This window comes from Macrosteles quadrilineatus, unplaced genomic scaffold, assembly GCF_028750875.1.
Source record: "Macrosteles quadrilineatus isolate MER2022 unplaced genomic scaffold, UCM_ALF_1.0 Scaffold_2__2_contigs__length_208266976, whole genome shotgun sequence".
NCBI classification, from domain to species: domain Eukaryota; kingdom Metazoa; phylum Arthropoda; class Insecta; order Hemiptera; family Cicadellidae; genus Macrosteles; species Macrosteles quadrilineatus.
This window is the reverse complement of record NW_026542595.1, coordinates 135779573-135803736: the sequence shown is the minus strand read 5'-3', so window position 1 is coordinate 135803736 and position 24164 is coordinate 135779573. Positions and strand designations below refer to the sequence as shown.

General features: G+C 32.9%; 1 protein-coding gene across 2 annotated transcripts in view; it reads left to right on the top strand.

Moving 5' to 3' along the window:
• LOC128986095 (phosphatidate cytidylyltransferase, photoreceptor-specific) overlaps positions 1 to 24164 on the top strand; it is a 30081-nt gene that overhangs the window by 3060 nt on the left and 2857 nt on the right. The window contains exons 2-9 of one of the 2 annotated variants that reach the window (XM_054406223.1): positions 5896 to 6014; positions 7435 to 7531; positions 15486 to 15662; positions 16518 to 16720; positions 18403 to 18559; positions 18971 to 19123; positions 19897 to 20028; positions 23582 to 23716. In XM_054406223.1, the coding sequence (XP_054262198.1) occupies positions 5896 to 6014; positions 7435 to 7531; positions 15486 to 15662; positions 16518 to 16720; positions 18403 to 18559; positions 18971 to 19123; positions 19897 to 20028; positions 23582 to 23716 (1173 nt within the window). Of the gene's footprint in view, positions 1 to 5895; positions 6015 to 7434; positions 7532 to 15485; positions 15663 to 16517; positions 16721 to 18402; positions 18560 to 18970; positions 19124 to 19896; positions 20029 to 23581; positions 23729 to 24164 lie in introns of both variants that reach the window. The other variant, XM_054406221.1, reaches the window with a different exon arrangement.

Here is a 24164-nt window from a genome sequence, read left to right as displayed (position 1 = left end):
GCCCATTAGCGTTTGGGAGAACTTAATATCAGTAAGAGTGGCTGGGAAGATAAATGGTTATAGTGCTTTCTTGACAATTAAAAGGTCACTGGTTGGATCCTGAGAAAAGTAAAATATTCACGTCTCAGTTACGGTATATTGCTTTCTAATTTTTTTTCCAACTTTCTTCAACACATTCAATACCAGATATCGTTAGACTACACATACAGAGGAGTGTTGACGTCTAGGTGAGAAATTTTTACCTAATCAATTTTACCAGCTGTTTCTTATAATTGGGCTAAAAAATAAATGGACCTGGTAAATGAAACAGATTATCTTATTTAGTTACAAAGCTACACAGATCATCTCACACCATTCTACACTCATCTGTCACTCATATTTGGGTTTAAATACACACCTAAGAGACGTCCCCATCTCAGTTGATAGTTGATAATTAATTAATTCATAATAAAGTCTCTAAAAAAACCCTAGACTTAAAGTTTTTTTTTTATTCATAGAAAGAGGAAATTAGTTAATTTGGTGAATTATGAAAAGGTTTCAAGCTTCTTAAATCTAACAATCTGATATTACGTCTCTGACCTGTAAAAGCTCAGCCGATTTAGACCTATCTTTCTATGTTATCAGGCGAGATAAGATACAAACTGGTTACATACCACAGATGTCCTTGATCATTGCGCTTGCAATAAAGTGATCTGCTATAAAATGTTAGCTGGTTTTAATTTGCGAATCTATTGTGTTGTTTATTCTATATTCATCTTCACATAAAGTACACACCATAATTGTTATTTTTGTAATCCAGTAGTTTATTATATTAAGAGTTATTGGTCCTTCTGTTAATTGGAAATAAAGTAGACAGTCGTTGGATTTGTTTATGTTACGGTACAGTGAAATTAATTAAATGTTGAACATATTCCATCCATAATACGTATGACAGGCCTATAGGCTTACCTATATTAGAATTTATAAACCTTATTTTCTGTTACTGAAATACCTTTAAGTCAACAATTTTTAGAATAGGCCTACATAAAATTTAGGAAGATCAATTCTCTTCACATTCTTTGTAGGCCTACTCTATTGTGTCAGGGTGGCAATTTTAACTAATCAATCAAGAGCTTAGCATGAGAAGGGGTTGAAATCCCCCTCCCTTCCACCCATTGAGTCACATAAGAAGATTCCATAAGGGGTGGACTTATGTGACTCATAAGTTCTTCCGCTAAGATCAAGAGCGAACAAAATACCCCCGCCGCAGCAAACCTGCCGACTAAGCGAATTTCCATTTGTCTGAATTGATTTTCAGTTAAATATATTTTAATAACATTAGGTTTAACGAGTACCTAGGTTTGCTGCTACAAGGAAACTAATAAAGTATGTTTTTCAGTAAAATATTGATAGCTTAGTACAAAATAAATAAATTTGCCAAGTTTGATCAAAATATATCCATAAACAAGCAAACTACAACATTTGACAATATTCCCCATAAGAATAACATGGGAATTTTCAATTTACAATTTTTTTAATTTTCTCCGTTACTAATAATCGAACAAAAATACTTTTATATACTAAATTATTTGTTTTTTAAGCTCTTTAAAAAGGTCTAAAGAGAATTTGGGAAATTTTGTGTTTTGAGGGTCAAAAGTGAGAAAAACCAATTTTTACCCCATAAAACCCCCCGTAAAGCCCCGTTCCCATGATCCGATCGTGCTGGTTCGCGAACTCATTCAAGTTTATCCCGCTTTACACCTTTAAACCAAATTTCATCAAAATCGGACAAAAATTACTCAAGTTATCGCGTTCACGGACGTATATATATATATATATATACATATATAAAAATTTGAACGAATGACGTTTTTGGCCCCTGGGGACATCAAAATGAAAAAGTAAATCGGTCCCGGGTCTAGGTCTTACCGTGCCACCTACGGTAATAGCTACTTCCCAATAGGGAAATTCGCTAAAAGACAACTATTACACAATAAAATATTTTAACTTTGCTGAGTCCAATTGGCATTCTGTATAAGTGTATCTTAACAAAATAGTAAACCAAATTAGGATTAGTTTACTCTCTAATTAGAATATATTACAATATTTTTATAAAATTAGAAGCAAGTATTTTCGTGAGACATTGTAGCTTTTTGTCAGTAGCTCTGTGATGGTTTAAAACTGGACCCAGCTGTTCCTGCCTGATCATTGGGCTTTAAATAAATTATACTGGCTAATGTAACAGCTGATCTTAGTCAGTAACAAAGCCACACAGATCATCTCACACCATTCTTCACTCATATTTGGGTTGAAATACACACATAGGTGGCGTCCCCATCTCAACGATTAATAGTTGATTTAAAAATTTTCCCCAGTCCACCCTCCCACTATGACAGGTATATCTGAATGTTGGTCATAGAAAAAAATCCTTAAACTTAAACCAAAATTTCCTTTGGAACGTTGCAAAAATGTAAAGTCATTAGGCATCTTGAATAATCTTTTAGCCCATCCTTCTTGCACTGAGTTACTAAACACTAACCTGTGAATTATTTAAACAAACATTTGTAGTTTGATCTTTAATTTTTTGTTTGATTTGAAAATGATTACTCAGGTTAATTTAGAAACAAAATATCCACCTATAGTACTTGCATACCACTATATTAATGTGTAACTGACAATTAAATTGTAAATCGTAATTTCCATCATTGTTAGATATGTTCAATTTATTTATTTCAGCAGACTCTTTATTTTTCTCTTCTTACTGCCTTTATCAAAGAGTAGTCTAGCCCTGGTTTGCTTGATGTTATCAGCCAATAATTATAACATTGTCATCACCCCTTCTATGCAGATAAGAATAATGACACTAGAACTATTTGATTACTCAGAAGTCTTGTGTAGTGTTCAAATGTGCCCATTATTGGATGAGGTTTGTGTTTTTTGATTGGTTGCGAATAGCAATTGCCTTTGTCACCTTCATATATGGTTGAAATTTCTGTTGTGATAACATATTTATAATTCCACACATTAAATGCATTTAAGTAATTTGTTTTTGAAAAAGCAGCATGTTTTACAATTATTCTTCAAACAATTGATCTTTAGCATGATATTATTTGAGATAATTATAAACGTGAGGTATACATACTTTCCCTGTAAGTGTAGACCATTTGTTTACACTATGCCAACCTGGCAGTGATTTTCCATCGTGTGTTGTGGTTGTGTTCACTTAAATCCTTACTGTTTTTTTAGGTTTGTGAAATTGGTTTAGACAAGGCATACAATGATACAATTGGTAGTAACAAGGACATAGTATGCTGAAATGCATGTATGAAGTTATTTATGTTTTGAGTTTGTCAAAATTTTATGTCGTTAGGGAATTTCAGGCATACAAAACTCAGTTCTGTGTGAAATACATAGGCCTACATAGATTCTAACAGAATAAACATAGGAAACATAATTAAACACATACCATCTATTAAACTTTTCCAACTATATGTTTGTCAACTTACCAGGATAACCAGAAATAAACTCAAATCATTGGGAAATGCATGTTCAATAACAGTTAAATGTATAATATTCAAGAAAATGTAACCATGTTCTCTATACATTTTGTGGTACACTTTAGGCTGATCAATAAAACAGCGATTTACTAATGAACATTAAAAATTAAATGCAAACATTAACTATAATACTAAATTTGCTATCTATCTTCATTAAATTTACACTAATGTATGTAGACATCTGCTCTATATTGTTCAGACAAAAATTATTCGGCTACAATCAAAAAGTAATTTTTTTTTTGCAAAACATTTTTTTCTAGATAGCTATAAGCCTATAGGAAACATAAGCAAGAATAGTTTCTGGAAAGTTGTTAGATAAATTTTATCAAGAGTAGTTAATATGTCCTATTCATGACTTACTGTTTATCATAATTATTTCACAATTTACCTAATATGAAACCGACCAGAAGAGGTTGGTTTCCAGTCACCGACACACTGAAAAGTTATGTCTGGATTTCTTATAATTTGCCCTGAAATTTCTTAATCTCGTTGAAACCCGTATGAAATCCAAAATTAGCATTGTGTGTTTTTCCATTTTAGGAACTATTGTTGATGATAGATACGCTCACTGGTACTGTTGAAAAATCGTTAATCGATGAATACAACTACCCTCAACTCTAAAAAATGTAATTAATAATAAATATTTTAAAAGCAGCCTTGCTGATTTTCTGATTAGCAAAACGTATTACAGTGTTAATGATTACCTCAATGAAACTAACCAATCAATATGACTCTATTTTGTATGACATAGAAACTAATTTTTTTTTCTGTCATCGTTTAACTAATTTTGCCAACTTGTTTACAAACATTTTTTATGCATAAGACATATTGTTGTACATTAGGTTAAGTTAGTAATAATTTTGACAATGTCATCTGTTTTTTAGCTGTGCTATGATTTAAAACGTTGATGTGACAATAAAGAATTATTTATTTATTTATTTATTTATTTACAATATTTTTTAAAAATGGAAAAGAATATTAATTAAACTTATTTCACCAACACAGAGAGAGAGCTATAGTACTTTAAAACAAAGAAAATTGAAAAACACCAATAACAATTAACTATGCTAAGTAAAAAAAAATTTTATAAAAATATACAACACTTTTGTAGCCTAAATATCTTAAACATTTTGTTGCCCGAACATTAAATGAACAAACCCACAAATAAGGGCCTGAGTTTGGCCCGCTCTACAAAACCTTAAAAATTACCTGGCTTGAAAAACAAGTTTTAAGGTACATTAACGTATTTGTCTTTCCTTAGCGGCAAATGATTAATGCTTCGCTATTTTTGATACCTCTAACTCACCTTTTTAATGGACTGTAAAATAACAGCCGTTAGATGATATTATTGGTTAGTGATTCCGTTACTTAGATTTTCAGGATCCAACGATTGAAAAGTAAAAAACAAACCCATGTTAGTTGAGTTGTCAAAATGCCAAACGTGGCGTATGATGTTTCTACTCGTAACTTGTCGAGGCTTGAGTTGTATAAGATTAGGATTGTGACTGTTCTTTTACACCTGATGCCCTTTCTTCTACACTGGTTCGGTATCTCGGCTGTCAAACAACTGATACAAAGGGTGAGTCGGTGTGGAAAGTAATAACAAAATATTCTTAAGAGCTTTCCGTGTGATAAGTTAATTGGTTTTTGATAAATTTTACTCATTCTCAGGCTGAACGTTCGATAGGTTAGTTAATTTCTACCCTGACACAATGAAGTGCGCTGAAGGTAAAGAAGATTGATCTTCCTAAATTCTAAGCATCCTAAACATGGGCTAAAACATGATTTCAGTAACACAGGCTACATGGTTATCTAAATGCCTTGTGACCTAGTGGTCATTGAAGGTAGATTCAAAAAGTACTTCAACATTTTTTAAACTGAACACAGAACTTATAGATTATTGGACAAGCACTTTGCTACTCAGTGACCCTGTCAGAGTCGTGAAATTTTCTTGAAAATATGTTTGAGGCAAAAGCAAACTCTTAACAGACATATGGAATTTAATAATTTGTCCTGAATAAAGGAACAGCTGTTTTTATTTTGTAACAAAGCTGCATAAGACATTTCATTCATCCCACCCTCATCTTGCATGTTTGAGCTAAATATGCCTTAGTTGTGTCTTTTGTCCACATCTTGTAATAGCGATGTTCTCCGTAAAAGTTTTGTGTTGTGTTTTCAATGTACGGTAGCTAACTGGCTACTCCCACATGAACGGATAAATCATATTCTTGCCATCTGATACAGTTGTAGTCAAACATGTGGTAAATAGTAAAGCTAAGGAATTTTTGCCACAAAGGTGAATAGCCTACAGCAGTCCTAATTGTAAATTTTCATCCGTTTTACTTTTTTGCTGTTTCAGAAGGACGATGTTGATTCTGAGGATGACAAAGTGTCTCAGGACTTGTCCAAGACAGTTCCTCAAGGAACGGACAAGGTACCGGACGTCCTGGACTCAGCTTTGAAAGGACTTTCTACCAAGTAAGTTTATAATTCTGAGGAGGAAGGCCAGAATGCATGATATTCACAAATTAGCCGACTCATATTGTGCAAAAATCCACTTTAGCTCATTAAAATTCTCACATGGTAATTTACTATTTCAAATCCATCTAGATTGGTGTGCTTTAGTACAGCTGTCCTTGGTCATCAGGCTTTTAATAAATAGTTGTGACTTAAGAAACCTGCTAATGCTAGTCGGAAATAAAGCTGCAGAAGTAATCTCATTCATCCTACACACCCCTGTTCATATTGGGTTAGAATACACCTTTATAGTTGCGTCTCTATCTAATCATATTGATATAATGATACCTTCTGGAACACCGTGTGTCTCGTATCTTATTAGTTTCTAGCCAACCGGTATTGAATGTTATGTTTTGTTTTCCTTGTTAATTTGATGATTTTAAACATCTGACAAATTCATCCATGATTTTTATGCTAATCATAATACATAAGACATAAGACATATTTTATTTACACAATACGTTCTTTATAAAGTACATTTCATACATAAGAACAGGTGTTTTGTCATAGTGATGTACTATATAGTAAAATTAATAGTTAAAATAATTAAAATAAACTCATGTAGGATATCAGAGAATTTTTATCTACATTATAGGGTTCTCCAAAAATTCGTCAAGTGAATAGTAGGCTTTCTCAATTATTTTATCTTTTATTTTATCTTTGAATTGAGTAGCATTTAAATTTTTAAGATACAGGGGTAATTCATTGTACAATCTAAGTCCCATATATTGAGGGCTGTTCCTAAAAGTCGTCAATTTGTGATGTGGTAATCTGAAATTATATTTATTCCTTGTATTATAATTATGTGTAAATTTGACTGCATCTGACAAATTTTCCTTAGTGTTATGTATCCAATTTAGAATTTCATTTATGTATAATCCAAAAATGGTGTGAATTCTAAGATTTTTAAACAGGTTTTTACATGATTTTCTCCTTCTTGATTTGGTTAAGATTCTAATAATTTTTTTCTGTAAAATTAGTAGGGATTTGACTTCTGTTGACACTCCCCACAGTATGATTCCATATCTCAAGATGGATTCAACGTATCCATAGTAAACTGTGATACATGTATCCTGAGGTACACAGTTTATCAGGTGAAAGAAAGCAAAAGAAATAGATCTTAGTTTGCCTTTCATCTTATCTATGTGAATCTTCCAATTAATATGAGTATCAAGCAATACACCCAAAAATCTATGAGATTCTACTAAATTTGGAATTTTATCAAGAATTACATTGTTTTTTAAAGAAAATTTAATTATATGAGTTTGGTCAATATTCACCAATAATCACCTTGACAATGTTGCCCAAAATTTGCCCCACTTTCTGCAGCACAAAACATCTGTAGTATTATTAACCTAATGGATCTGTGTTTGTGTGACAGATGGCGGAACTGGGTGATCCGAGGGATCTTCACATTTCTCATGATTGGAGCTTTCTGTCTCATCATCTATGGCGGACCTCTGGCTCTCATGGTTACGGTGAGTTTTAACTCCTTTTTGTAATTTCGCTGTCGTAAAAATCTGTGTTTCATGATTCACTCCCTTATATATTTTCTCCTAGAAATGGAGCCCTTTTTCTTCTTAACAACAACACATTAGAAAAGCAAAACAACTCAATTTGTATATACTACATACAGGTTTCACAAAGCTCAATTACACGTCATACGGTGAGTTTACAATTAACCGGCAAGTTTAGAAGCAGGCTTATCGGCAAACACAACATATAACTTTTGCGATCAACCAATCCCTGGAAATCATGAAAACTAATCTACTTGCCATATTCATAAAAGAGGTATTTTATAAACTTGTCTATTATTTTATTGCAACCTCCCTGAATTCAAACCTTATCTTAATACCTAGTTTGGGTCAGAAACACTTCTGACACAAAACCACAATTTTATTTTTGTTCATACATCTCTTGTGACTTGTCTCAACCGAGAAGGCTTCAGCTATGTAGGCGTATGTATTGATTGTTTAGAAGCCTGTAAAGTATATAAGCTGCTGTCTGGTTTCGCATGTGAACTACTGAGCTGTGGCTAATTGTTCACACCTGTTCAGTATTACTTTCTAATTATGAGACACTAGCTGTACCCGCGGGCTTCGCCCCGTTTAACTTCATAAGCATTCGCATGGCTCATTCACGTCCTGGTTGAAGTTCGTTCGCTACGCTCACTCACCTTTAGGTTGGAGCTCGTTCGCTGCGCTCACTTGCCTTCAGGTTTGCTCGTTCGCTACGCTAACTCGCCTCCAGGTTGAAGTTCGTTCGCTACGCTCACTTACCTTTTGGTTGCAAATTAGCTATTGTCATAAATTAAAAAAAAATAATAGTGCTGCACCCTGTTGGTAATCCTTGTAACTTTTATGCTATTAAAGATCATAGAACAGAACCAACTTGTTTAATTGAAACAGCTGTTAAGATTCATTAATTCCTTTTAAATATGAAAAATCATAAGATTAACATGGGGAACTACAGAGCCACTGGGGCGGAGCCCGAAAGGGTTTTTGAGATAAGAATATGCTTTAATGTTAATCGGGAATGTGAGCTATCATCATGCCAAATTTCAGTCCAATCCGTCCAGTAGTTTATGCGTGATTGAGCAACACACACACACACAAACACACACACAAACATACACACAAACATACACACAAACTCACAAACTTTCAGATTTATAATATTAGTAAGAAAGATTAACATTTTTTGTCATTTATGATGGGCCAATGTACAATTAATTCAGTCAAATTTGGTATCTTGTTTGCTATTTTACTAATATTTTAAAATTTGAAGTTTTGTCTTTATTTGATAACACTGTATCTACTGAACTCATTGAGTACTTTTAGGTTAATAATTTTGAGTTCTCATTTAACAATTGGTTACTAGAGGTTAACCAATAGTAGCACTGTGTTTGAATTGATTTTCTAAAATACATTTAATCAGCAGATAATGGATAATACAGTTAAACCTCGTTTGTACGAACCTCAATAAAACGAAATTCTCGATCTGACGATTTTTTTCATCGCCTTGAAACTTTCATATAGGTCAATGCTAAAAACGCCTCTATACAGGGTGTCACAAAAAAGTGTGATGGGCTATACAGGACCTAATTCTACATGCAAAAATAAGTCAAAAATGAAGAATAAATTTTGTTGGATTTCGGCTTAGTTTAGCCGTAATCCGCCATTTTGTTTTTTGGGGAAAATATTTATTACCTATTTCAAAATCCCTTTGAGATATTTTTACGAAACTTGGCAAAATTTTTTACACTATAGTAAGTAACATTTTATAAAAAAAATTATTATTTTAACTTTCCAAATTTCAAAATGGTGGCCGTTTGAATTTTTTAATGCCAAATTTCATGAAAACCGGTACCTAAATCAAAATTTTGTAAGAGACAAAAGTTTTAGTATTTATTATGACAAATCCAACAAAACAAAAATGAATAAAATCGGCTCATAAATAAAGAAGCTGTGTTTATTTTAGTAATTTAGACTGAAATTACTTAATACGTTACATAAATTATTACATTACATTTAATACATTTTAATATTAATAATTTCAGTCTAAATTACTAAAATAAACACAGCTTCTTTATTTATGAGCCGATTTTATTCAATATTGTTTTGTTGGATTTGTCATAATAAATACTAAAACTTTTGTCTCTTACAAAATTTTGATTTAGGTACCGGTTTTCATGAAATTTGGCATTAAAAAATTCAAACGGCCGCCATTTTGAAATTTGGAAAGTTAAAATAATAATTTTTTTTATAAAATGTTACTTACTAAAGTGTAAACAATTTTGCCAAGTTTCGTAAAAATATCTCAAAGGGATTTAGAAATAATAAATATTTCCCCCAAAAAACAAAATGGCGGATTACGGCTAAACTAAGCCGAAATCCAAAAAAATTTATTCTTCATTTTTGACTTATTTTTGCATGTAGAATTAGGTCCTGTATAGCCCATCACACTTTTTTGTGACACCCTGTACAATGTAGTAATTAAGTTAAAACCCTCCATAAGACGAATTTGTTTGTGACATGGGCTAGGACTGATTAACCTCTATACAACGAATATTCTTAGGACAAAACCTCTACAAGACGAACGTGACCTCTATAAGACGAATTTACCATAATCTTAACCTCCATAGTACGTAGTTTTCAAAACAAACAGAAGCTTGTCTCAACATTAAACCCCCACCCATCCCTCCTCCTTCCTCATTCATTGTTCGGAGAAACCTTGGAGCGAGGAGAAACCTCTATAAGAAGAATAACAGCTGCATTAAACCTCGATAAAACGACCCTCTTTATTAAGAATACCTCTATAGTACGTATTTTTCCCGTACCCCTTGAAATTCGTCTTATAGAGGTTCAACTGTATTAGTTTTTACTTTCTCCCTCTACACAAAGTATAAATATGGAGAAAGTAGTTTTTTTGCCAAAATTTTCAAGTTTTATTTTGAGTGGATTTATCCGTCTTGGCCCTTCTTGGTTTTGGAAGTGCTGTGTGTGTGTGTCTGTATGTGTGGATGTGTCCAGAGCTACAGACTACACCTGTGGTCCGATTTTGATTTTTGTCCTAATCCATGGTATCTCCAGGCGTTTCTTTTAATTTTTTTTAATTTTGATTTTAAATGGTGATTTTCCTAAAAACCCATAAAATAACGGCAAAATCGCCTTTTCTCAAAAATGGCCCAAACGACTTTGATAAAAATTTAGTATGCTGTAGCTCTTTAAATTCTAAACAAAATGGTAGAACTCCCATTCCTGTAAAAATTGTTGTTCAAAAGTAAATTATACTATTTTTCCATAAAAAACCCCCCATAAAATAAGAGAAAATCGTATTTTTGAAAAAATACCAGTTTTTATTGAAATTCGCATTTGATAGCCTATCCTTATAATTCTTAACAACATAGTACAACCCCCATTGCTGTAAAAATTACGGTTCTAAAGTTATTGTAACTTATGTTATTTTCCCATAAAAACAACAAATGGTATTTTAGGGAAGAAGCTGGTTTTGATTGTAATTAATTTGTTAATGGTCCTTATAATTTAAAAAAATAGTGCAACCCGCCTGCTGAAAAAATTACGGTTCAAAGGTTATTGTAACTTTTGTCATTTTCCCTGTAAAATATCATAGATACTCGCACCACTCATGAGAAAGGTCGTTTACAAGCCAATGGGAGAAAGTATGTGTCAGATTGCTGATACAATTAATTTTTTTAAGTTACAATACCATGATCTGCCATGTGATTCTATTTTGAAGTTTAAGAAATATTAGTCAGCTGTGAAGGGACCAAGCTATATCAGTTCCTGAGTGGCAGCCAGAAATAACAACCGTCACTTGTTGTTGAAGCTGCAGAATATTCATCACTCATTGTCCAGGGTCGAATAATGGGCTTGTGAATAACAGGCTGTATCTATAGAATCACTTCGCTAATTGATATGGAATTGTACAATGTACATGTAGGCCTACAATTTGTAGTAAACGTTTTTGAAACTAAGTGTATTTTCACATTCGTGTGCGTTCATAGGGACATCGAATGTTGTTAATTGACAATATAAATTTTATTGCAAATGTATCTATAGATATATTCTTACAATGTATGAGAAATGTATTTGAACTACTTTGATTTTTAATAGTGATTTTCCCGTAAAAACCTATGAAATAACAAATTTTCACAAAAACGGCCTGAACGGTTTTGATTAAAATTTAGCATGTTATTGTCCATTTAACTTAAATAAATAATAGTACAACCCCCATTAATGTAAGAATTGTGGTTAAACAATTACTGTAATTTATGTGACTTTTCTATAAAAAATGTAAAATAACGGATAAATCTGATTTTGAAAAAAAACAGCTCAACCGATTTTAAATTTTAATACAAATTTAGTATGTTGTGATCTGTATGATTCTAAACAAAATGGTACAACCTCCATTGATGTAACAATTACAGTTTGAAATGTATTACAACTTTTATGATTTTCTCTTAAAAATATCATAGTTACCTCCATGTTTTACCCATAATAAAGGTTGTTGACAAGCTAATGGGAGAAAGTATGTGTCAGATTTCTGATACTGTTTATTATAGAGTCCAGAAGAGTTGAAAAATCATAATTTTTGTATCCAAACCTAGCTGAATTTCTTCTTCCGTTTAAGCCCCTAATTTCCTTGGTAGAGGTCCCCATTTTAGTATTATAGCTAAGGGCCCCAAATGGTCCCAGTCCAAGCCTGCCTACTATACCGGGTGTCCGAAAAATAACTCCCTAGTTTTGATAAACGATTGTTTATTGTAGAGAATATATATTCTTATATCTAATACATGAAATTAAAGAGGGTTTACTCAAGTTTATTTTGACATTAGTACACCTCGATATGTGACCCATTTGTAGCTCTACAGATATCTAACCGGTATTCGATCTCTCTCCAAGTGTTAGTTAACATATCAGGTGTCACTGATTCTACTGCAGCTACGATTCTTTGACGAAGATGGTCAATGTCACGTATCTTTTCTGAATAAACCAAGTTCTTAACGTAACCCCACAGGAAAAAATCCAGTGGTGTTATGTCTGGGCTACGCTCGTTTCCCGGCAAGATGGATGGGGAGAGCTGGCCCGATCGCGTGGCCTCCAAGAAGCCCAGACATAACACCACTGGATTTTTTCCTGTGGGGTTACGTTAAGAACTTGGTTTATTCAGAAAAGATACGTGACATTGACCATCTTCGTCAAAGAATCGTAGCTGCAGTAGAATCAGTGACACCTGATATGTTAACTGACACTTGGAGAGAGATCGAATACCGGTTAGATATCTGTAGAGCTACAAATGAGTCACATATCGAGGTGTACTAATGTCAAAATAAACTTGAGTAAACCCTCTTTAATTTCATGTATTAGATATAAGAATATGTATTCTCTACAATAAACAATCGTTTATCAAAACTAGGGAGTTATTTTTCGGACACCCGATATTTATAAGTTACTAGCTTTGCAACGGGAAGAGGACACAAAATAGAAACATTTTGATCTTTACATCAGTTGCATATAGTAATTACACATCCGCCAAAGCTTTTAGAAACAAAATTAAACATTTATGGCCTTAATAGAAAGGTTTAAATTATGATTTTTAAATCTCGTAAGTAGTGGATACCACCATTTTGGTTTTGATTAATTTTAAATCTTGTGTAGGCTGATATGAGAAAAACTGACCAAATTTTCGAATTAAACTTTCACATACGATTTACCTTCATCTCCCTTAATTACATATCTTTTTATTTATAATTGGCATTTTAAATTTCAATTTTGAAGTTGCAAAAATACTTATTATTAAATTTAAATGGACATTTTTTTTTAAATTTCACTCTTCTTCATAATAAATAACAAATCCTTCAATCTTCAGTTTCTTCACTCACAATAAATCATGAGCAAAACTAAGTCAGCTGTTATAAACTTTAGAAATATTCTTGTGCCTTATCAATACAGTCTTTTGAAATATTAAAGAAACTATATATATACTATAAAAAATGTTAAACAAATAATTTAGCAATAAAGACAGCAGACAAAACTAATATGATTATCAAAGCGTCGAGGACTAAAAATGTAATAGCAAATACAGTATATGTTTCATTGCATCTCTGATTCTACTCTACAAAAATATCAAGAAACAACTTAATATACAAACCAGTTCTTTTAATCAGTTCCATCATCCATTGCCTTTAAATTTTCACACTTACCATTAAGTAAACATAGGTAGTAACATATATTTTATTGATTTTATAAACAAAAGAACACTGTGTACTGCTTAGTTTTATGATACTTTCCTTGGTTTAATTTAATCAGTGGTGTGGCAAAACACAAATAATAAATTTATCAAATAAAGTAAATGTGAACTAAAAGCTATGTTAAGATAAATAAGAGTATTTTGTATTACCATTTGATAATTTAATATAGTTACACATATACAACAGATTTTAGAACACAAAATCAATGACGTACAATTTTGTTATTGATGATATTCTTTAGTTTAATTTAAGCATAGTTTTAGCAAAAAACAATAACTAAATTTACCTAAATATACATATAAAAAACCATGTGATGTGCAAGTTATGTTAAGTTAATCTAACACATGTAAAGCAGTTCAAATTTATTTAAAATAGCCTCCAAATTCATACAAAACATCTATAGGGATTGTAATTTTCATACTGTATCCATGAAAACATATCAATAACATTATTTTCATAACTGAGACGAAAAATCCAAAGCAGAGCCGGAGTTGATACAGCAACGGTTATAGAATTTTTTTTCTATAATCATTGACAGTTTTAGAATAAATAATCCATGATAAAAGGTTAGATTAAAATAAACCTACCTCATAGTTATGGAAAATATTATATTTAACTTCTTTGTATCAGCTGTCTGAAATTGTGAAATATGCAATTTAGCAGTTCTTCTTGTTTACATTGAATTGAATCAAATGTAAACAAACATTGTTAGTGTTCTAATCGCAGTCATGGAGACCAATCAATATTTACTTTTAAAATCCTCACCTCAGAACTGTAAAAGCCAAAGGGGCAAAGCCTACGGTCAGTATCAAAATGTGAATAGTCCTATAATGGTCCTTGGTATGTTAGCTATATTTTTGTAAAATATAAGCTTAGTTGGTTCAGTAGTTTTTGCACCTATTAGTAATACACATACAGACAGACACCATTAGATTTTTATATAATAGTATAGATATATGCTACATAAGTACGTATATCAATACAAAAGTGGAGGGTATTAATTTTGTTACCCTAAAACCGCCTAAATTTTGCGAGTTGTGGGGGGGGGGAGTGTAGTAACTAAATGCACAGCAAAATATTTTATGCATTTATCAAACACTTTGCATTGCCAAACAGGAAAAACAGCTGATTTCAATAATAGAAATAAATTGCAAACACTAGCACCAGTAGTGAGTAAATGGAGAACTGATTGCTAAAGAAAGTCCCACCCATTAACAGAAGTTTTGGTCTTCTCAAGGGTGTGTATATTTCTTCGCAAGTTAAAGCAAACTTGTTTTGTTAATTAACAATAAGTTTTGATGTACATTGTAAGTTTATAAATAATTTGTTTCTTAGATCGTTGTAATCTATTGATTTATTTATTACTTGTTGAGGATTAAAGATTTATTATTATTTTATTGTTTATTCAGAGCAAGGGCAAATCAGCTGATTGTTGTTTTTCTTGCTCTAAATTAAAGCTTGGGAAACAATTACTTTCTTTGATGTCAGCTGTTATTGAACATTGCAACTTTCTGTAAGGAGTGAAGGAGTGATGACAAAATAGTTCCAACCTGCTATCTACACAGAATCTCTAATGAAAGCAATTTCTCCTTGCGTTTTACAACATAGTTGTTATAGTTTGTTCCCCTCTCAGATTCTCACTCTCTGTTTTTTCCCAGACGCTGATCGTCCAGGTGAAGTGTTTTGAGGAGATCATCAACATCGGCTACACAGTTTATCGTATCCACGGTCTTCCTTGGTTCCGATCTCTCTCCTGGTATTTCCTCATCGCCTCCAACTACTTCTTCTACGGAGAAAGTTTGGTCGACTACTTTGGTGTTGTCATCAACCAGACGGTAAGATCTTGTTTCTTGCATGATTTCCAATAAATTAATCTAAATCTCTGTTCTGAACTAGCTTTTATTTTACATTTAAGGTTTCTAGAAGTTGAGATAAGCACATACTTAAAATGAATGTTCAAAACTGTTAGTTTACTGTTATGTTTTACCAAACTAACCTAACTACCACTGTGATTTAAACACATAAATCAATAGGCCAACCCAGGCATTTTTTTAGCAACAAACCGTGCATCAGGCTTGTTAACAAAGAGAATTATTTATCTCATTAGGTTTACTGTATAAAATAGTTACAAATCCACTTATTATCCAAAAAACCAAACCTAACCAAACCAAACCTAATTGATCGCCTAAGTTAGATCCAGGTTAAGGGTAAAAATTCCTGAAGACATCTAGCACAAAAAATAAAAAGTGGTGATGAACCTACTTACCTAATGTAAGATACAACAAATTTGTCATGGCCATTTGATTGATCGGTGTTGTATATTAAAAAAAACACACACACATGAAATAGATGTACAGTAAAACCCCTGTTAATCGATGGTTGAAATTTTAGTTTAAAAGAATTAAAACATTAGTTTTTTATGCTATTTATGTTACTGGCATCTTAAATTTTATAACCATATACAAAAAATCTATTACTTAGAATAACAAAATTGTTTTCTGAGTTTTATCTTTATTACAGATGATATATGTGTTGTCGTCTCCTCCATTACATTCTGTTGTCTAAGCCGGGCCAACTACCTGTGCTACTGCAGACGATTCCCATTGCCTAGCCAATTTGCCAATTGATTTGAATTTTTTATTTATATTTGAAAAGTTAGCAATATACAGTACCATATCTGTATATTTCAGGACTACCTGAGGGTTCTGGTCACCTATCATCGGTTCATCTCGTTCTGTCTGTACGTGGTCGGGTTCGTGTGGTTCGTTCTCTCTCTAGTCAACAAGTACTACATGAAGCAGTTCTCCCTGTTTGCCTGGACACACGTCGCTCTGCTCATCGTCGTCACTCAGAGTTATCTCATCATTCAGAACATCTTTGAAGGGCTTATCTGGTGAGTAGTTCTAAACTGTTTGCAGTTCATTAATGTGTTTTTCACGCCAAACCCCAGTCTTGATGCCTTAGACTATTGGCAGAACAGGACATCCAGCTCCATGTATAAGTTGTCGCGACTCAAAATGGACGGAAAATAGAGTCCAGAATATGCTAATGTAAATATCTAATTTCTGTCAAATATGTAAATTTTAACTGATGGGGTGCCTTATTGCAAGCTGTAGAATAAAACATGTCACATAAACTATCTCAGACAAATAAACTAAGGGGAAAATATAATTTAGGACTGCAATGCATTCTGTGAGTGACTCATTAAATTATGTTCTTAGGCTCCAACTAGTCCTTATAGATGGCCTGTCTTTCTATTTTTTTAATTTATCTATTACTTTTCTCTTCAACTTGCTCTCTGAAAAAGTTCTACATCTAGACAAATTGTCAGTGTTATGTTGTGTACTTTTATTTATCATGTAGCCCCTGTACTATGATGTTATTATAGAGCTAGCTAAAAATGCCTAGTTGTATCAATAGTCTATATATAACCTAATGTCGACCTTTTGTGAGATGTTATCATTAATGGGTGTCCAGTAACAGTGTTCAAAATATCTGGAATTCTGAAAAGGGATAGTTTGTGTTCAGCTAGATAACCTGAGGAAGAGTCCAAGGGCTGATATGTCCACAATAAAATGTTACAAAACATTAGACTTACAATACATCCTATAGTATAACTATAACATTGAAGAGAAATACCCTGTGAGAAATTACACTTCTTTTTGAGACTATTTCTGATAGCTCAACCTAATGCTTTAAAGACCTGGGACAAATTACTAAGTCAAAGTATAGAAGTGGTAATATACCTATGTCAGCTAATATAGTCAGTCCATCAGTTCTTGTGTATTGCAAAGACAAACAGGCACACTTATTTTTTTTACTGTTAAACATTGCTACCTGTGAAGGCTATGTGTTAAAAAATGTATCTAAACCCTTAACCGAGCAGAGCTGATCTGAATTGTAAATACTAAATGATCCCTTTGCAGCACAAGCATTTAATTAATGTTTGCTTTTTGGATATTAGCATCATGAGAGATGATAAATAAATAATGAATATATTCCTATTATTTTGAAGTTTGTATACCACAAAACAACAACGTTTCTATAAATTGGTTTAAATACCTGCTTCTGTGTAATCCAATAATCGCAATTAATGTCACGCAACTAGTTTCCACTTCATGAAGAAGTCATCTTCAGGCTCCAGTGGATGTCAAAATAATCACTTCATCAGAAGATCGTTGATATACATATGGTACATTCACACACGTCTGGACGCCACATTCACCCGGTCGTGACGCATCATCCTAAAGTTACCATTAATTTGTCTTATTCTCATTGTAAATGTACCTTTTTTATGTAACTATGTCTGTGTTTGTGTGTGAATGTACCATATGTGTATCGACGACCTCCTGATGCAGTGATTATTTTGACATCCTCTGTAGCCTGAAGATGACTTCTTCATGAAGTCGAAACTAGTTGCATGACATTAATTGCGACTATTGGATTACACAGAAGCAGGTATTTAAACCAATTTATATATTCAGCGTAATCCGGAGGCTAACATAAAAAATGAAACGTTTCCTTAACTATCTAAAGGTTTATGATGTTTGTAACTTTAAATCTGTGATGTTCAAGGTTCATTGTACCAGTGTCGATGGTTGTCTGTAACGATGTTTGGGCGTACTTGTTTGGATTCTTTTTCGGCAGAACTCCTCTGATCAAACTGTCACCGAAGAAGACTTGGGAAGGATTCATTGGAGGAGGTTTTGCTACCGTCATTTTCGGACTTGTGGTAAACAGTTTTTTTTTATTAATTATTAAAATACTAGGGAATCTCTTTGAAGATTGATTTACGAATGCAGTTTGTTGGGTCAACCTAAGAAATAAAGATTTATAGATAAAAAGTGTTGCATAATGAACATTGTTTTTGTGTTATCTAATTGACTTAAAAATCTGTCTTTCCCTCCTTAATTGATAGAAGTAAATTTTTTTCAGGTGATAAGTACACCTATAAGGGTATGATGAAAAAGTATAACTGTCTAGTGCTTTGTCCGATATCATTAGTTTTGCATAAATGCTGATAAATAGAAGATTACATGATAAAAACATGATGCAGTCAGGGAAATTTACAACAATAGTTTAGGAAAAGTCATGCAAATCAAATCACTCTTATCAAAATATCACAACATTACTTTGTTTGTAGGTATCCTACTTCATGTGCCAGTACAAGTACTTTGTGTGCCCCATTGAATTCAGCGAGAAGCTCGGCCGCATGACCATGGAGTGTGAGCCGTCCCCGTTGTTTCGTCTGCAAGAACTCAGACTGCCAGAGACTTTCCATAACATCTTGGCGTTTGTGAGTTCATACATGATTTTAAAATTTAATACTAAGTGATTTTGATAGCCTACATATACAAATCTGTTTCAAAAATAAATATTGTTGGTACAGTAAGAGTGCCACTATTCCTGTACGGATTAGCGGGAAGTCGGGATAAGCAGATTGTGTAATAATTGATCAGGGCAATCACGGATGATGTTCACGGTTTTGCTGCGATCGCAGAAGACGATGACGATGCAATCGCAGAAGATGTTCATGATTTTGCCGTGACTGGAAAAGATATTTTCCATTTTTCCATGACCGTACAATTTTGTAGTGACCCTGATTTTGTGGTGATGGTGGTAGTGGTGTTTTGTAACCTCAGAAGACTCTAACAACTATGCCGTTACCGCAACGAGCTTTTGTTTTTGTGATCTTTCGACATGACCACAGAAGATGTTCTCATTTCCACCATGATTGTGGAGGATGTTCTCGCTTTCATGTGTGCTTCGTACTAACTTCTTAAATAAATATAACAGCCTCTAAACTTAAGTTTGAATAGGCGGATTTCCCAAAAGCGGGACTCTGTTGTATTGACATGTCTAAGCCATCAAGAATATTTCTTGTCTAATAGGAAAATTAAAGTATTTGTTTGTAGTTTATACCAGCTATGTTTCACATAATAACATTGTTCAGAAAACAAATCACAGCGTATTGACCTACTTATTAAAGTTATTAAATATAAATACTTATTTATAATACCAATATAGTATAGATTAACTTTATTACAATTTTTTTATATTTTGTTCCAGTTTGGCTACGAAGGTGCAATAAGGATCTATCCCTACATGTACCACTCTTTATCCTTGTCAATCTTCAGTTCAGTCATTGGACCATTCGGAGGATTTTTCGCCAGTGGATTCAAGAGAGCTTTCAAGATAAAGGTAGGTTGAATTAACCGGTACATTTTTTATAGGACATTTTGGTTCTAACAGTGTTTTGTAGACCTTGGTACCATCCCAGCTAGTCTTAGTCAATTAGTGAGTTTAAGTCTTGTTCACCATTATTAGTGTTATACTAGGCGAAACCCGTCGAAATCGACGGTTACTTTCAAGGCTTACGTTAATTAATCTAACTGCGATGAATTGGGTGAAATATACATATTTTGAGCATTTAGCAATAAGTGTAAAACAATAATGATATTAATTGCATTAGTTGCCAAATTTGGTTGATCATTCAATGAATAAAATATTCCCCATACCGTACGTCATCGGAGTTATTATTAGTATGTTATATGGTATCTCTTCCTTTGGAAGAACCTTTAAATAATATTAAAATCGTATTGGTGGATCTTTTGTAGTTAAACACTTCCGTGATTTCATCAGTGTAATATGATTTTATTTCAAAAGAAAATATTTTTTGGGAAGACATATTCTAACTTCAAAGGGAGGTATATCCGTTACAGTGTAAGTTAAATTTTTCCTTCGTCACGTCGCGTCAGTTAATATCGTACTTCTGTGCCAATGAATGAACCCTCTAGCATAGTTTTGAGAAATTGATTGTGGGGTTACCGTTAAAGCTGAAATTCCTTGACATGGGGGATGTCAGTTAGTTTTCTCAGCCTTATCAATAACATAAAATTGTCAATATAATCTCTCTACGGAATGTTAGATGTAGTGGAATAGTTAAAGTGAAGTTGGCTTTTATTCTTTAACTGTTAGGGGCCTCCTAGTTTATACAGGGTGTTGAAAATGTCTGGAACCAACATTATATCTGGTGAGTTGTTAAAGAAAAACAACTGATATTTTGTGTACGGATATACTATGGTTTTACCTATCTTTTGGTGCCTTATGAAATTTTTTACCACTTATAGGGAACATCCTGTGGAGGATGCAGTAAAAAGTTTTAATGGAAGCCTATGGTAAATGATACATCATTTTAAAGGCAATTTTTTTCTGAGTAAGGAGCCACAAGTTTCATCTCAAAAGGGCCACCCTAGCAAAAATGGCGACTGTTTGAAATTTAAAAACCCACTTATAGGGAACGTCCTGTGGAGGATGCAGTAAAAAGTTTTAATGGAAGCCTATGGTAAATGATACATCATTTTAAAGGCCACTTTTTTCCGAGTAAGGAGCCACAAGTTTCATCTCAAAAGGACCACCCTAGCAAAAATGGCGACTGTTTGAAATTTAAAAACATTGCTATCCGAACAGTCGCCATTTTTGCTATGGTGGTCCTTTTGAGATGAAACTTGTGGCTCCTTACTCAGAAAAAAAAGGCCTTTAAAATGATGTATCATTTACCATAGGCTTTCATTAAAACTTTTTACTGCATCCTCCACAGGACGTTCCCTATAAGTGGTAAAAAATTTCATAAGGCACCAAAAGATAGGTAAAACCATAGTATATCCGTACACAAAATATCAGTTGTTTTTCTTTAACAACTCACCAGATATAATGTTGGTTCCAGACATTTTCAACACCCTGTATAGTCTTGCGGCTTCGTTGGCAACAAATAATGCAAATGACATAGCAATGGGACATTTCCAAACAGCAAAAATACTGTAAATTGGCTGTTACGTATATATTGACGTTTACATATTGTCAATCAACGTATCTTATAAAGGATTATGTGATTTAGTTTAAAAGGAATATGACCTTTCTGTCATGACAGTAGCTGCTTAAATAGTATTTTATCTTTGTACCATATTTTACAGCCAAAATGTCGTGTTATTTTCAACAATGTTACCAACCCAGTGCGCCAAAGTTCGTAATATAGGCAGGTGCAAATAATTTGCCAAGATGGGTACCATTTTAGGCAAGGTTTCTATGTTTGGATTTTATTAGACACGATAAGAGCAAATATTGCTACATAAATATTTAGGGATGGACGAGATTGGATTTTGAGTTCGAGACGAGACGAGACGAGATTTTTTATTTCTCATAAAATTTTGAGACGAGATCGAGACGGGATTTCCCTTCTCATACACAACGGGAAGTGCACGTTCGGAATTTTTACCTGATTTTGTAACATTGTTAGATGACTGTTTAAATAAAAAATAATGATAATAGGCAAGAATATTTACAATCTTTTATTAAAAAACATCAGTATAACATTTTTTTATTAATCACGCCTAAATTATTAAAAATGCCTACGATGAGGAAACATAGTGATATCAGTTAGGATAGAACTGAAGACTAGACCTTATCCTAAAATAAAATAAATCATAAAATAAAATATTAATTTTTATAAAATAGTTACTTGTTTTGACTTTTTTTATAGTAATAAAACGTTCCTCACACTGCTAACACTTAACAAAACTTCTCAAATGTTATTAAAATAATTAAAGTAATATTTACATTTGAAGAATTAATTAAATAAGAACGCCTTCACAAAGGAAACGCAACTACAACACGCTCCTGTATTGCGGGTATTGCATTGACTTTCTGCAGGCGTTTTTAATTTTTTTTTTTAATTTTTTTTTTAATTCTCGTCTTGATAAAAATCTCGGCCAAAAAAAAATCTCGTCTCGTGTAACGAGATTTAAAATTTCCCGAAAATTTCCCGAAATTTCGAGACTTGACCATCCCTATAAATATTTGATATGTGTAGAATAATATGATAAAATGTAGGCAAAAGTGGTGAAAAAGGTAGACACCAACCCGTACAATAGATATAAGATAGTTCAATAAGAAATAATTTAATAATTGCTGTGATAGGATTTTCCACTGATTTCGTAATGGAACGTTATATTGCAAAAAAAAAATGACATGATAAAGAAGAAAATCAATTTCTAGATCAGAAAATAATATTGCAAATACTTATTTGGTAGAATTCAGTAACTCCCAATATGTCTGTTGTTTGAAATACAATTTAAAAATGAACAGCTGTTTCATTAAAAAGTATTATTCACATGGCCAAAATGTAAACAACTCTGTGGAGGGATCTTTAAAGGCTTCTGGGGCAAAGTCCTAAGGGATTTTGCTTAGGTTTTTCTTTTGATAACTCATCTACAGACCAAGACCTTTCTTTGGACACCTCTACCAAGTTTATACGCCCAGCCGTTCTCTCAAATTAGTGAAGACAAAGTTTCCAATTAAATATTTAGATTCCCCCATGTTAATCTTATGGGAGAAACTCCAACTTTGATGGCCTGTGGGGCAAAGCCCGAGGATTTTTATTACAGGAATTTGTGAAAGAGGGCGTCTACACAAAAAATATTTATTTTGACACGTCGTTTGTAAAAATCCGTCCATTATTAACGGAGGAGTAGTGTTTTGTAGAAATTGCCTTCACGTATTATATATAAGGATTTTGTTTCACATATGTTCTCATAGTTAGGATCCTAGTGTAGGAAAAGTGTTCTTCCACAAGGTATCTTTACTATGAAATGCTACCATTTAGATTTAGAATAACTCTTACTTAACTCTTCCATCCAAACTGAGCCATTATGAACTTGGCCAAGTGAATAACTCTTAACACTTACATATGTTTCAGGACTTTGGAGACGTCATCCCCGGCCATGGTGGCATCATGGATAGGTTTGACTGTCAATATCTGATGGCGACTTTTGTCAACGTTTACATTTCATCTTTCATCAGAACTTCCTCACCTCAGAAGCTGCTTCAGCAGGTAAGCTACGATGTACGTTTCTCCTGTTAAATTTAGCTTCATTTAAGTGTGTAAAAGATGTTACAGCACATAAAAAGGATCGAAGAAGGAAGCATATGGCTACAATCTGGCTCGAGAAATGAATCGGTAAGAAGTAGAGATGTGTCGAATTTATCAAAACTTATTGATTCTTGATACTGATACCTATACCTGAAAAAAAATTTCTTGGTACTGATACTGTACCAATTTTATTTTATGTTAACAAATTTTCTATATGGATTCATCATACTACACCAACCGCTGTCCTTATGCTTAAACAAAGTAATTTTGGGGCTACTGGGTGTTTATTAAGTAATGAGCAAGAAGAGAAGTTATTGAAATAATTTTTTATTTAGTCTGCAAATGAACACAAGTGTTTAAAGTAAATTATAACATATGGTTTATTGTTTTTATAATGTTTGTTTACTTG